Source organism: Stomoxys calcitrans, chromosome 3 (genome assembly GCF_963082655.1).
Source record: "Stomoxys calcitrans chromosome 3, idStoCalc2.1, whole genome shotgun sequence".
Taxonomy (NCBI): domain Eukaryota; kingdom Metazoa; phylum Arthropoda; class Insecta; order Diptera; family Muscidae; genus Stomoxys; species Stomoxys calcitrans.
The window spans coordinates 106,385,361-106,399,274 of record NC_081554.1 but is presented as its reverse complement, the minus strand read 5'-3'; the positions used below and the strand labels follow the sequence as shown (position 1 = coordinate 106,399,274).

Sequence of the window (13,914 nt, the reverse complement as noted above, 5' to 3'; positions counted from 1 at the left end):
CGGGTTATTAAATTCTCGAAAAAAAACAAAGATTTTACGACTATGACAAAATGTCGTCAGTCGGGAGTTCAAAATTAATAAGTTAATTATTATTATTATTATAATAATTTTATTTTGTTTTTGTGTTTTTGATGACCAATGTGAATATTTAATGTTTTTTTGTTTTGTTGATGGGCTTTTTTGGTCAGGTTGAGGATTTTTTAAATAAAACAAATCGTTTTCATTTTTTCTCTCGACGTTTCGTTGGTTATTTTTTCCAACTTCATCAGGACAGAGTTTATTGAAGTTCCTGTTTAAAGTATTCTTGTATAAAGTATATGTTTTGTATTGCTTAGTTTTTCCATTTAGACTTACGATTAATTTTACATCTTCGTTGAATTACTTATATTACTATAAAAACTGGACACCACGACACAGAAAATATAATAATATAAATAATTGCACTTTGAGGGAAGTATATAAAGTCTAAACTTATTACTAATATCACAGAACAGTCGTTTTCAAGTTATTGCAATGGAATACTGCAGCTTAGTGTTGTCTTTGTCTTCTTTGGTGTTTATCGACTCTTTAAGTATTTGTTGAATCCGTAGGCTCTCTAATGTGTATCGCTTGTTCTCTATTTTCTCTCTGTCAAGTACTCTTACTGTCTTAAAGTTTGCCGCATGTCCGCTCTCTTTTATATGTTGTGCTAGTGCTGTCGATTGTCTCCCTTTTCTTATGTCGGCTTCGTGCTCAGCCAACCTAGTGCCTAGTGTGCGTCTGGTGGTTCCCACATATTTTTTGTTGCATTTTTCTTGTTGATCTCCATCACACGTAATTTCGTATACGACGTTGCTTAGTTTGAGTTTGTCTGTTTTGGTTGTTGTTCCTTTTTTCCTGAATATTTGGTTTAGAGTTTTGTTTGATTTATATGCTGTTGTTGAGTTTTCGTCAAGTATGATATTTCCCAAAGATGCGCGGTCGGTAAGCTTAGGGATGTACGGTACACTGTAAAATTTTTTCGTCGTTGATGCTTTTTCTTCATGGGGTCGTTTGGATCCGTTGGTGACGTCGCGAATTAAATTATTTATTAATGCCATTGGATAATTGTTCTGTTTTAAAATTTGTTGTATTTTATTTATGTTGTCTGCTTTGAAACGTTCATCGCTTAACAGTAGAACTTTGTGGATGAAGTTCTTGGCCGTATTAATTTTCGTGCTGTGTGGTTGCGTAGAGTTATAATTAATCATTCTTCCCGATGCTGTTGGTTTCGCGTACCAGTTTGTTATTAACGTATTTCCATTTCTTATTATCTTCATATCCAGGAACGGTAACTCTGCACGAGTTTCCTTTTCTATCGTAAATTTTAATTTGTTGTGATACGCGTTCATTAATTTCATTATCGTTGTTTCATCTTTTTTGTTTATCACCGCGAACAGGTCGTCTACATACTTCACTATAAATTTTACCGTTATGTTCATACTCTGCAGTTCGTCCATTACGTCGTCCAAAAGGGTGTCAAGTACAATATCCGCAATCGTTGGTGAGAGTGGGTTCCCCATTGGCATACCATAAGTTTGTTGGTAAAGTTTTCCAGCATACGTGAAGTAATTGTTATCTTTCAGGCAGAAATTGAGAATTTTGAGGAATGTCTGTCTTGGAATGGTGGTATTAACCCAAAGTGTATCCCATTTATCCATAATTTTCTTAATGGCTAGATATATCGGTATGTTAGTAAATAACGATACCACGTCGAAGGAGACGATAATGTCATCTTTATCCAAAGTGATAGATCCGAGTTGTTGTTTCAGTTCTAGAGAGTTTTTAACATTGTATTCCGTCGAAATTATAGTTTTTAGTATGTTTCCAATGTGTTTCGAAAGAGCATAGCAGGGGACGTTCATTGACGAAGATATAGGCCGGAGGGGAGTGCCATCCTTATGAATTTTCGGCAGTCCGTATAGTTCTGGCGATTGCGGTGAAATGCTGTCTAATTTAGTTTTTTCCCATTTTGTTATATGTTTACTTTTGAATAGTTCCATGATAATTTTATTGTTAACTTTTTGGAGTTTCTCCGTAGGATCCACGTCGATTGGTCTATAGGTTGTTTTATCCGCAAGTAATTGGTTCATCTTCTGGTGATATTCCTTCTTTGACATGACTACTGTTTTGTTCCCCTTGTCTGCAGTTGTGACCATAATCGTGTCTCTGTTTGCATCAATTATCTCCTTTGTTTCTTCATAGATTCCTAATATGAATTTCTCTCTGTCATCATTTCTCATGCTTCGCTTAAAATTCGTAATTCTATTAGCTATTTTGGACCTAGCTGTTTCTTTCTCCCGGACGTCATCTATATTCTGCACCCACTGTTCAATGTCCGCGATAAGTGGAACTGGTGCAAAATTGTCTTTGTTGACTGGGAGTGCAAATTTTGACCCCATAGATAGTAGCCATTTACACTCTGTCGGAAATGTTACTTCTGTTTTATTGACAAACCAATTGTCATTGAACCGTAGATTATGTTTCGAGAATTTATCCGATCTTATTTTATTTAATTTCGCTGAGTGTATTTCCTTTGTCCTAGTTTTTATATTCTTATATCTATCCCATTGTCCATTCTTGAAAATTGAGAGTTCCGTTTCGTTCAGTGTGTTGCTTATATCTCCCTCTATCTTTGCTATCCCTTGTTTTGTTTGTTTTATATGTATGTGCGTTTCTCTTATTTCTACATTGAGTAGCTTTGAGTTTAGTTTTGCGAGTATCTTCTCTGTTTCTGTTTTTGTTGTTGTCAGTCGGAATAAGTTGGTGATGTTCTTTGTTTGATTGTGTAAGTGTGTTGGTGTTACATTTGACTTTCTGCATGTTAGGAGAAAATTGCTTCTCTCTGTCAGTTTCGCAAGCTTTGTTATTGATCGGCAGTATTGTTTGAGTACAAAGGTCGTTTCTGTGTTGTACTTACATTTTGTGTGTTGAAAGAAGTTGTTCATGTTGATGTTGTTGTTCGTTGTAGACAGTGTTTGTTGCATTTTCTGTATGTATCGGCAGGCCCTCCGAATGAAATATTTTGTTTTTGTGTTTTTGATGACCAATGTGAATATTTAATGTTTTTTTGTTTTGTTGATGGGCTTTTTTGGTCAGGTTGAGGATTTTTTAAATAAAACAAATCGTTTTCATTTTTTCTCTCGACGTTTCGTTGGTTATTTTTTCCAACTTCATCAGGACAGAGTTTATTGAAGTTCCTGTTTAAAGTATTCTTGTATAAAGTATATGTTTTGTATTGCTTAGTTTTTCCATTTAGACTTACGATTAATTTTACATCTTCGTTGAATTACTTATATTACTATAAAAACTGGACACCACGACACAGAAAATATAATAATATAAATAATTGCACTTTGAGGGAAGTATATAAAGTCTAAACTTATTACTAATATCACAGAACAGTCGTTTTCAAGTTATTGCAATGGAATACTGCAGCTTAGTGTTGTCTTTGTCTTCTTTGGTGTTTATCGACTCTTTAAGTATTTGTTGAATCCGTAGGCTCTCTAATGTGTATCGCTTGTTCTCTATTTTCTCTCTGTCAAGTACTCTTACTGTCTTAAAGTTTGCCGCATGTCCGCTCTCTTTTATATGTTGTGCTAGTGCTGTCGATTGTCTCCCTTTTCTTATGTCGGCTTCGTGCTCAGTCAACCTAGTGCCTAGTGTGCGTCTGGTGGTTCCCACATATTTTTTGTTGCATTTTTCTTGTTGATCTCCATCACACGTAATTTCGTATACGACGTTGCTTAGTTTGAGTTTGTCTGTTTTGGTTGTTGTTCCTTTTTTCCTGAATATTTGGTTTAGAGTTTTGTTTGATTTATATGCTGTTGTTGAGTTTTCGTCAAGTATGATATTTCCCAAAGATGCGCGGTCGGTAAGCTTAGGGATGTACGGTACACTGTAAAATTTTTTCGTCGTTGATGCTTTTTCTTCATGGGGTCGTTTGGATCCGTTGGTGACGTCGCGAATTAAATTATTTATTAATGCCATTGGATAATTGTTCTGTTTTAAAATTTGTTGTATTTTATTTATGTTGTCTGCTTTGAAACGTTCATCGCTTAACAGTAGAACTTTGTGGATGAAGTTCTTGGCCGTATTAATTTTCGTGCTGTGTGGTTGCGTAGAGTTATAATTAATCATTCTTCCCGATGCTGTTGGTTTCGCGTACCAGTTTGTTATTAACGTATTTCCATTTCTTATTATCTTCATATCCAGGAACGGTAACTCTGCACGAGTTTCCTTTTCTATCGTAAATTTTAATTTGTTGTGATACGCGTTCATTAATTTCATTATCGTTGTTTCATCTTTTTTGTTTATCACCGCGAACAGGTCGTCTACATACTTCACTATAAATTTTACCGTTATGTTCATACTCTGCAGTTCGTCCATTACGTCGTCCAAAAGGGTGTCAAGTACAATATCCGCAATCGTTGGTGAGAGTGGGTTCCCCATTGGCATACCATAAGTTTGTTGGTAAAGTTTTCCAGCATACGTGAAGTAATTGTTATCTTTCAGGCAGAAATTGAGAATTTTGAGGAATGTCTGTCTTGGAATGGTGGTATTAACCCGAAGTGTATCCCATTTATCCATAATTTTCTTAATGGCTAGATATATCGGTATGTTAGTAAATAACGATACCACGTCGAAGGAGACGATAATGTCATCTTTATCCAAAGTGATAGATCCGAGTTGTTGTTTCAGTTCTAGAGAGTTTTTAACATTGTATTCCGTCGAAATTATAGTTTTTAGTATGTTTCCAATGTGTTTCGAAAGAGCATAGCAGGGGACGTTCATTGACGAAGATATAGGCCGGAGGGGAGTGCCATCCTTATGAATTTTCGGCAGTCCGTATAGTTCTGGCGATTGCGGTGAAATGCTGTCTAATTTAGTTTTTTCCCATTTTGTTATATGTTTACTTTTGAATAGTTCCATGATAATTTTATTGTTAACTTTTTGGAGTTTCTCCGTAGGATCCACGTCGATTGGTCTATAGGTTGTTTTATCCGCAAGTAATTGGTTCATCTTCTGGTGATATTCCTTCTTTGACATGACTACTGTTTTGTTCCCCTTGTCTGCAGTTGTGACCATAATCGTGTCTCTGTTTGCATCAATTATCTCCTTTGTTTCTTCATAGATTCCTAATATGAATTTCTCTCTGTCATCATTTCTCATGCTTCGCTTAAAATTCGTAATTCTATTAGCTATTTTGGACCTAGCTGTTTCTTTCTCCCGGACGTCATCTATATTCTGCACCCACTGTTCAATGTCCGCGATAAGTGGAACTGGTGCAAAATTGTCTTTGTTGACTGGGAGTGCAAATTTTGACCCCATAGATAGTAGCCATTTACACTCTGTCGGAAATGTTACTTCTGTTTTATTGACAAACCAATTGTCATTGAACCGTAGATTATGTTTCGAGAATTTATCCGATCTTATTTTATTTAATTTCGCTGAGTGTATTTCCTTTGTCCTAGTTTTTATATTCTTATATCTATCCCATTGTCCATTCTTGAAAATTGAGAGTTCCGTTTCGTTCAGTGTGTTGCTTATATCTCCCTCTATCTTTGCTATCCCTTGTTTTGTTTGTTTTATATGTATGTGCGTTTCTCTTATTTCTACATTGAGTAGCTTTGAGTTTAGTTTTGCGAGTATCTTCTCTGTTTCTGTTTTTGTTGTTGTCAGTCGGAATAAGTTGGTGATGTTCTTTGTTTGATTGTGTAAGTGTGTTGGTGTTACATTTGACTTTCTGCATGTTAGGAGAAAATTGCTTCTCTCTGTCAGTTTCGCAAGCTTTGTTATTGATCGGCAGTATTGTTTGAGTACAAAGGTCGTTTCTGTGTTGTACTTACATTTTGTGTGTTGAAAGAAGTTGTTCATGTTGATGTTGTTGTTCGTTGTAGACAGTGTTTGTTGCATTTTCTGTATGTATCGGCAGGCCCTCCGAATGAAATATTTTGTTTTTGTGTTTTTGATGACCAATGTGAATATTTAATGTTTTTTTGTTTTGTTGATGGGCTTTTTTGGTCAGGTTGAGGATTTTTTAAATAAAACAAATCGTTTTCATTTTTTCTCTCGACGTTTCGTTGGTTATTTTTTCCAACTTCATCAGGACAGAGTTTATTGAAGTTCCTGTTTAAAGTATTCTTGTATAAAGTATATGTTTTGTATTGCTTAGTTTTTCCATTTAGACTTACGATTAATTTTACATCTTCGTTGAATTACTTATATTACTATAAAAACTGGACACCACGACACAGAAAATATAATAATATAAATAATTGCACTTTGAGGGAAGTATATAAAGTCTAAACTTATTACTAATATCACAGAACAGTCGTTTTCAAGTTATTGCAATGGAATACTGCAGCTTAGTGTTGTCTTTGTCTTCTTTGGTGTTTATCGACTCTTTAAGTATTTGTTGAATCCGTAGGCTCTCTAATGTGTATCGCTTGTTCTCTATTTTCTCTCTGTCAAGTACTCTTACTGTCTTAAAGTTTGCCGCATGTCCGCTCTCTTTTATATGTTGTGCTAGTGCTGTCGATTGTCTCCCTTTTCTTATGTCGGCTTCGTGCTCAGCCAACCTAGTGCCTAGTGTGCGTCTGGTGGTTCCCACATATTTTTTGTTGCATTTTTCTTGTTGATCTCCATCACACGTAATTTCGTATACGACGTTGCTTAGTTTGAGTTTGTCTGTTTTGGTTGTTGTTCCTTTTTTCCTGAATATTTGGTTTAGAGTTTTGTTTGATTTATATGCTGTTGTTGAGTTTTCGTCAAGTATGATATTTCCCAAAGATGCGCGGTCGGTAAGCTTAGGGATGTACGGTACACTGTAAAATTTTTTCGTCGTTGATGCTTTTTCTTCATGGGGTCGTTTGGATCCGTTGGTGACGTCGCGAATTAAATTATTTATTAATGCCATTGGATAATTGTTCTGTTTTAAAATTTGTTGTATTTTATTTATGTTGTCTGCTTTGAAACGTTCATCGCTTAACAGTAGAACTTTGTGGATGAAGTTCTTGGCCGTATTAATTTTCGTGCTGTGTGGTTGCGTAGAGTTATAATTAATCATTCTTCCCGATGCTGTTGGTTTCGCGTACCAGTTTGTTATTAACGTATTTCCATTTCTTATTATCTTCATATCCAGGAACGGTAACTCTGCACGAGTTTCCTTTTCTATCGTAAATTTTAATTTGTTGTGATACGCGTTCATTAATTTCATTATCGTTGTTTCATCTTTTTTGTTTATCACCGCGAACAGGTCGTCTACATACTTCACTATAAATTTTACCGTTATGTTCATACTCTGCAGTTCGTCCATTACGTCGTCCAAAAGGGTGTCAAGTACAATATCCGCAATCGTTGGTGAGAGTGGGTTCCCCATTGGCATACCATAAGTTTGTTGGTAAAGTTTTCCAGCATACGTGAAGTAATTGTTATCTTTCAGGCAGAAATTGAGAATTTTGAGGAATGTCTGTCTTGGAATGGTGGTATTAACCCGAAGTGTATCCCATTTATCCATAATTTTCTTAATGGCTAGATATATCGGTATGTTAGTAAATAACGATACCACGTCGAAGGAGACGATAATGTCATCTTTATCCAAAGTGATAGATCCGAGTTGTTGTTTCAGTTCTAGAGAGTTTTTAACATTGTATTCCGTCGAAATTATAGTTTTTAGTATGTTTCCAATGTGTTTCGAAAGAGCATAGCAGGGGACGTTCATTGACGAAGATATAGGCCGGAGGGGAGTGCCATCCTTATGAATTTTCGGCAGTCCGTATAGTTCTGGCGATTGCGGTGAAATGCTGTCTAATTTAGTTTTTTCCCATTTTGTTATATGTTTACTTTTGAATAGTTCCATGATAATTTTATTGTTAACTTTTTGGAGTTTCTCCGTAGGATCCACGTCGATTGGTCTATAGGTTGTTTTATCCGCAAGTAATTGGTTCATCTTCTGGTGATATTCCTTCTTTGACATGACTACTGTTTTGTTCCCCTTGTCTGCAGTTGTGACCATAATCGTGTCTCTGTTTGCATCAATTATCTCCTTTGTTTCTTCATAGATTCCTAATATGAATTTCTCTCTGTCATCATTTCTCATGCTTCGCTTAAAATTCGTAATTCTATTAGCTATTTTGGACCTAGCTGTTTCTTTCTCCCGGACGTCATCTATATTCTGCACCCACTGTTCAATGTCCGCGATAAGTGGAACTGGTGCAAAATTGTCTTTGTTGACTGGGAGTGCAAATTTTGACCCCATAGATAGTAGCCATTTACACTCTGTCGGAAATGTTACTTCTGTTTTATTGACAAACCAATTGTCATTGAACCGTAGATTATGTTTCGAGAATTTATCCGATCTTATTTTATTTAATTTCGCTGAGTGTATTTCCTTTGTCCTAGTTTTTATATTCTTATATCTATCCCATTGTCCATTCTTGAAAATTGAGAGTTCCGTTTCGTTCAGTGTGTTGCTTATATCTCCCTCTATCTTTGCTATCCCTTGTTTTGTTTGTTTTATATGTATGTGCGTTTCTCTTATTTCTACATTGAGTAGCTTTGAGTTTAGTTTTGCGAGTATCTTCTCTGTTTCTGTTTTTGTTGTTGTCAGTCGGAATAAGTTGGTGATGTTCTTTGTTTGATTGTGTAAGTGGCAAACTTTAAGACATGCGGCAAACTTTAAGACAGTAAGAGTACTTGACAGAGAGAAAATAGAGAACAAGCGATACACATTAGAGAGCCTACGGATTCAACAAATACTTAAAGAGTCGATAAACACCAAAGAAGACAAAGACAACACTAAGCTGCAGTATTCCATTGCAATAACTTGAAAACGACTGTTCTGTGATATTAGTAATAAGTTTAGACTTTATATACTTCCCTCAAAGTGCAATTATTTATATTATTATATTTTCTGTGTCGTGGTGTCCAGTTTTTATAGTAATATAAGTAATTCAACGAAGATGTAAAATTAATCGTAAGTCTAAATGGAAAAACTAAGCAATACAAAACATATACTTTATACAAGAATACTTTAAACAGGAACTTCAATAAACTCTGTCCTGATGAAGTTGGAAAAAATAACCAACGAAACGTCGAGAGAAAAAATGAAAACGATTTGTTTTATATAATAATTTTACTTAAGCAAATTCAGATAATATTAATTTTCTATAGTTTAGTGCTGAGATCAAGAAGCGTGCCAAGTTCTTCCAATCTGTTTCCTGTCTTCCATCCAAGATGTTGATAACTTCGTTGTCAGCTAGCAATGGTTTATTGAAGAAACATACCCTGTATGCTCTGAGAATTGGGCATTTGCCTAGGAAATGTTGTAGTGTTTCTTTATCTTGTAAATTACATAACGTACAAGTTTCCCCTCTTGAACGATCAAAACTGTTGCCATTTAGCACTATTAAATCAGAACGAGCTTTAAAAATCCATGTTATCTCGTTTTGAGTATATGCATCCTTCACATAGAGTTTCCCTCTAGTATGGTCTAGGAATCTGTATATTCGCGATTGACTCTCCAGCGCTTTTCGAAATCGTTCATTAGCGTAAGTTGCTTCAACATGTTTTAGCAATATCTCGTTATACTCTATCCATTCATGTTCTCTTGCATCAGGATTATGTGTTACTATGCTTAGACTATCTGCCAAATCTTTTAAACCTTTGGCCCAGAATATATTTCTAGAGAAAATAATTTTTGACAAAACGTGCGGTAAGCGGTTTGTTCCATATTTAAACAAGGTTTTCGTTACATAATTTAAATGCATTTCAAGCGTGTATAGGTGGCCATTTTTAATTCCAAATTCAATTTCTAAGGCATAGTTTGGTGTTGAATCCGGCAGATTCATTATTTTCTTAAGGAAATGTCGCTGAAGCATATCTACTTGATCAAAATATGTGTAACCCCAGATTTGAGATGCATATGCTTGTATTGATCTGCAGACCGCCAAAAACAGCTTCCATTTGCTTTCCAGAGTCACATTTTTTGAGCTAAGAAAATTTTGGCATGTCATATTTATGGCGCATTTTGCTTCATTATTTCTTTTTTGGATGTGCCTTGTAAAGGTCATTCGAGGAGTTAATATTACCCCAAGGTAATTATATTCGGGAACTATTTCAATGTCGTACCCTCTGAACTTCCAGTTTTCGTGCCGTCCAAGCCGGCCCCCATTTCTAAACACCATCATTTTGGATTTACTTAGATTAATATGCATATTCCACAATTGACAGTAGCTATCTAACTTTTCAATCATACTGCTCATTACTTCCGGTTCTTCCGCCAATAGCACAATGTCGTCTGCATATAACAGAACCCTGATATTGTGCCCATCAATGTTTATGCCACCCTCTATGACATCATGCAGATCATTTACATAAAGTGAAAACAAAAGAGGTGAGAGGAGACATCCCTGCTTCACTCCAGATTTTGTGTCAAAATATTCTGACAATTCTTCACCAGTCCATACTGCTGCTTTCGTGTTTTTGTATATTTCCGATATCATTTTAATAAATTTGTATGAGAGGCCAATAGTATGCAGTTTATATAATAGTGACTTTCTTGGGACCGTATCAAAAGCTGCTTTAAAGTCAACGAAGAAAGTGTACACTTTTCTTCGCTCAGCTAATTTAATGTTGACTATGGCTGACAAATTATAAATGTTGTCTGCAGTGGAGTACCTCCTTCTGAATCCAGCCTGATACTCGACAATTATTTCCTTAGCTTCAACCCACGCCTGTAACCTATCATTCAGGACTCCCATAAAAATCTTAGCCGATGAGTTCATAAATGATATTCCACGGTAGTTATTCACTTCATTTACTGGCCCCTTTTTGTAAATAGTTCTTGAATACTAACGACCTATCAACACTTAATATTGGTAACACCGCTACCTTTGTTAATAGGATTAGGGAGGAGGTATTAGATACGACGATATGTTCAGAAAATCTAATCGATGAGGTTCAGGATTGGAGGGTCTCCATGGAACACTCTTTCTCTGACCATCGCTACATTAGGTTTAGAATAGCAGCTGGGAGCAGCTCATACCATCGCCGTATAATTGAGGCAACGATAGGAAACCTGAAAGGAAGGGAAGAGGTTTCCTATCGGATACCTGAGACGACACTTGACGGTACTGCTAGCAGCGGAACACTCTTGGACTCACGGAAACCTAGTATTGCCGTCTGAAAGACCATGTTACACGAATGGATCAAAGTTAAAGAACAGAGTGGGCCTGGGGGTTTACATTGAGAACCCAGAAACTGAGATTTATTTTAGACTGCCTGACCATAATATGTTTCTGCAGGCGGAGATCCGGGCGATCACAGAATGCGGACGTCGTGTGTAGGTTAGGTTACGTTGAAAAGAGGGTGCAGATATTAATCCGTCCCATGCCACTTTGGACAAAGGGCCAAATATGCGGTAAGTGGTTTAATAACGAATTGAGGATCATGCAGAATAAAAAAAAGTTTGCTTACACGAGAGCTCAATTTATAAAGACATTGGACATGTGGCGTGATTACAAAGAGATAGGGAATAGATGTAAAGTAGCTTTAGAAAATGCCAAATCAAATTATATTAAAAATGAGATTAATAATATGAACACATAAAAAGAAATGTGTGGTATTTAATAATGTAGAATATAACGATAATGAGAAAACGGCCACCAAATTTAATTCGTTTTTTATAGACAGTATCAGTGCAATTAGAAACTCGATTGATAACGTGGAATACAAAAATCATATACTATATGTATACTGATAATCCTAATAAATTAAGACATGGTTATTCTTCAGAATTTCTAAATATGATGAAAAACTTCAAAAATAAACAGGACTATGACAGAATATTGCCAAAAATGATTCTAGACAATTGGGCTATCATTGTAAATATACTAATATTTGTCATAAACATGTTCTTAGAAAGTGGCGAAATCCCAGATAGTTCGAAGGATGCAATGATCACACCTTTACAAAAAATAGCTAACACGAAATTTGCAGAAAAATTCAGACCGATTAAAGCAATGGCTATGCTCTCCCAAGTGTACAATAAATGTATGGTACATGTGAAGAAGCAATTATGCTTATTATAAAACGCAGCATTTGACATTATAAACAAAACAATTTTATTAATAAAAAAGACTTGAAAGTGAGGGAGGGTCTGACCCCGGAAAACTTCAGGCATAACTCAAGGGCAGGTCGGAGGAGACGGCCTTCCACGAAGTGGTGCAAGAAGTCGCAACGTCACTTCAACTAAATGAGTACGTGATGGCGGTTATTGAGAGGGCATTTAATAACGAGGAGGTGGGTAGACAGTTAACGCCCTGAACCGCACGGTGGTCCAACTTAGTTACTCCTTCTGTGACTGTATGATCTTGAAAGGACTATCAACACGGACTTCGGAAATAATGTTGTTGTTGTTCACTGATCTCTTGCCGATGAAGGAATCCATTGGGTCTATCCGGTACGTACAACCGGCTGCCGTAGAATTGGTCGATAATGTAGTCAGAAGGCGGGCGATAAGGGGACCGCCTCAAGGGTGGGGTGTTCTCGGGATTTGTGTTCCCACGTGGGTGTGAGGAATGTGTGTTTGAAGAGAATGATACCTCGGTCATTCTAGATACCTCCAAGATGGAGACTGGGACTGGATTGGACTCATACACCGACACACAAAATACCGGTACGTCGGTGAGCCGGACGAGTGTATGTTCTTTAGGGCAGAGCTCTGTGTCATAACGATAGCCCCAAAGGGAATTCAGGGAAGGAATTCACAGTTTTCGAAATCAAGGTCGTAGGTTATAGGGCTGTGAGGTCGAAGTTCTTGGCGGAATGTGTGGAATCCCTGAATAGACTCCAGTTTCCGACATAGTGTTTATTTCTTTTTATCACATATTTTTGATTTTCTTTTCATAATAGGTCAGACTGGCCACCGACTGAACTCACCTTGTCATGGTTGGCTACCCACTCAACCTAAACCTAAACTTTGAACAATAAATTGTGATAATTTCCACAGAGAAATCATAGAATAGTAGAGCCGTTTTCTAAATGTAAATTGTAATTGGCTATGAAATTTGCTCAAACTTCAAATTTTGTCAGCTGACACGAAAACGGAACGTAAAATTTTATTTTTACTGAATCATTTGTATGTGTATTCATAAGCCAAAACAAAACAGCTGACACCCTTTCCTACATTTACTGTACATTTACGAGAGCATAACCAGGCCTTAAGGCACTATTTCACGGCATGTAGATGTCTTATGACATGTAATTTTTTGTATTCACATGTAATTGAAAATGTTTATCAAAGATGTCAATTGACATACGATACATAATCTTTGAAATCACACCTGCATTTTATTTTCGTATGACATAATCTAAAAACGTATGCAAAAGCTGATTTTTTATGCGCAAAAATTGTCAAAGTTGTGAAAAAGCTAGTTAAATCATTAATTTGTGAAAACAATTTAATTTGGGGTTAATTTTATTCGACTGACAACAAAAAGAGATGATTTCTTTATATTTTTGTCAGAAGGAATAGAGCACGCTCTAATCGAAAAAGTTACATATGCTTTTTTAAAAAGAGCCGTTTTCTAAATGTAAATTGTAATTGGCTATGAAATTTGCTCAAACTTCAAATTTTGTCAGCTGACACGAAAACGGAACGTAAAATTTTATTTTTACTGAATCATTTGTATGTGTATTCATAAGCCAAAACAAAACAGCTGACACCCTTTCCTACATTTACTGTACATTTACGAGAGCATAACCAGGCCTTAATGCACTATTTCACGGCATGTAGATGTCTTATGACATGTAATTTTTTGTATTCACATGTAATTGAAAATGTTTATCAAAGATGTCAATTGACTTACGATACATAATCTTTGAAATCACACC

At 36.0% G+C, this 13,914-nt stretch overlaps 3 protein-coding genes across 3 annotated transcripts; all 3 read right to left on the bottom strand.

The window, feature by feature from the left end:
- Positions 1-500: 500 nt before the first annotated feature.
- On the bottom strand, positions 501-2,261 carry LOC131996087 (uncharacterized). The gene has a single exon (XM_059365535.1). The coding sequence runs from the start codon at positions 2,259-2,261 to the stop codon at positions 501-503; it is 1,761 nt and encodes a 586-aa protein (XP_059221518.1).
- Positions 2,262-3,429: 1,168 nt separating this feature from the next.
- LOC131996086 (uncharacterized) lies at positions 3,430-5,190 on the bottom strand. The gene has a single exon (XM_059365534.1). It carries the CDS (start codon positions 5,188-5,190, stop codon positions 3,430-3,432), a length of 1,761 nt encoding a protein of 586 aa, XP_059221517.1.
- A 1,168-nt stretch (positions 5,191-6,358) lies between these two features.
- LOC131996085 (uncharacterized) lies at positions 6,359-8,119 on the bottom strand. The gene has a single exon (XM_059365533.1). It carries the CDS (start codon positions 8,117-8,119, stop codon positions 6,359-6,361), a length of 1,761 nt encoding a protein of 586 aa, XP_059221516.1.
- Between the last annotated feature and the right edge of the window lie 5,795 nt (positions 8,120-13,914).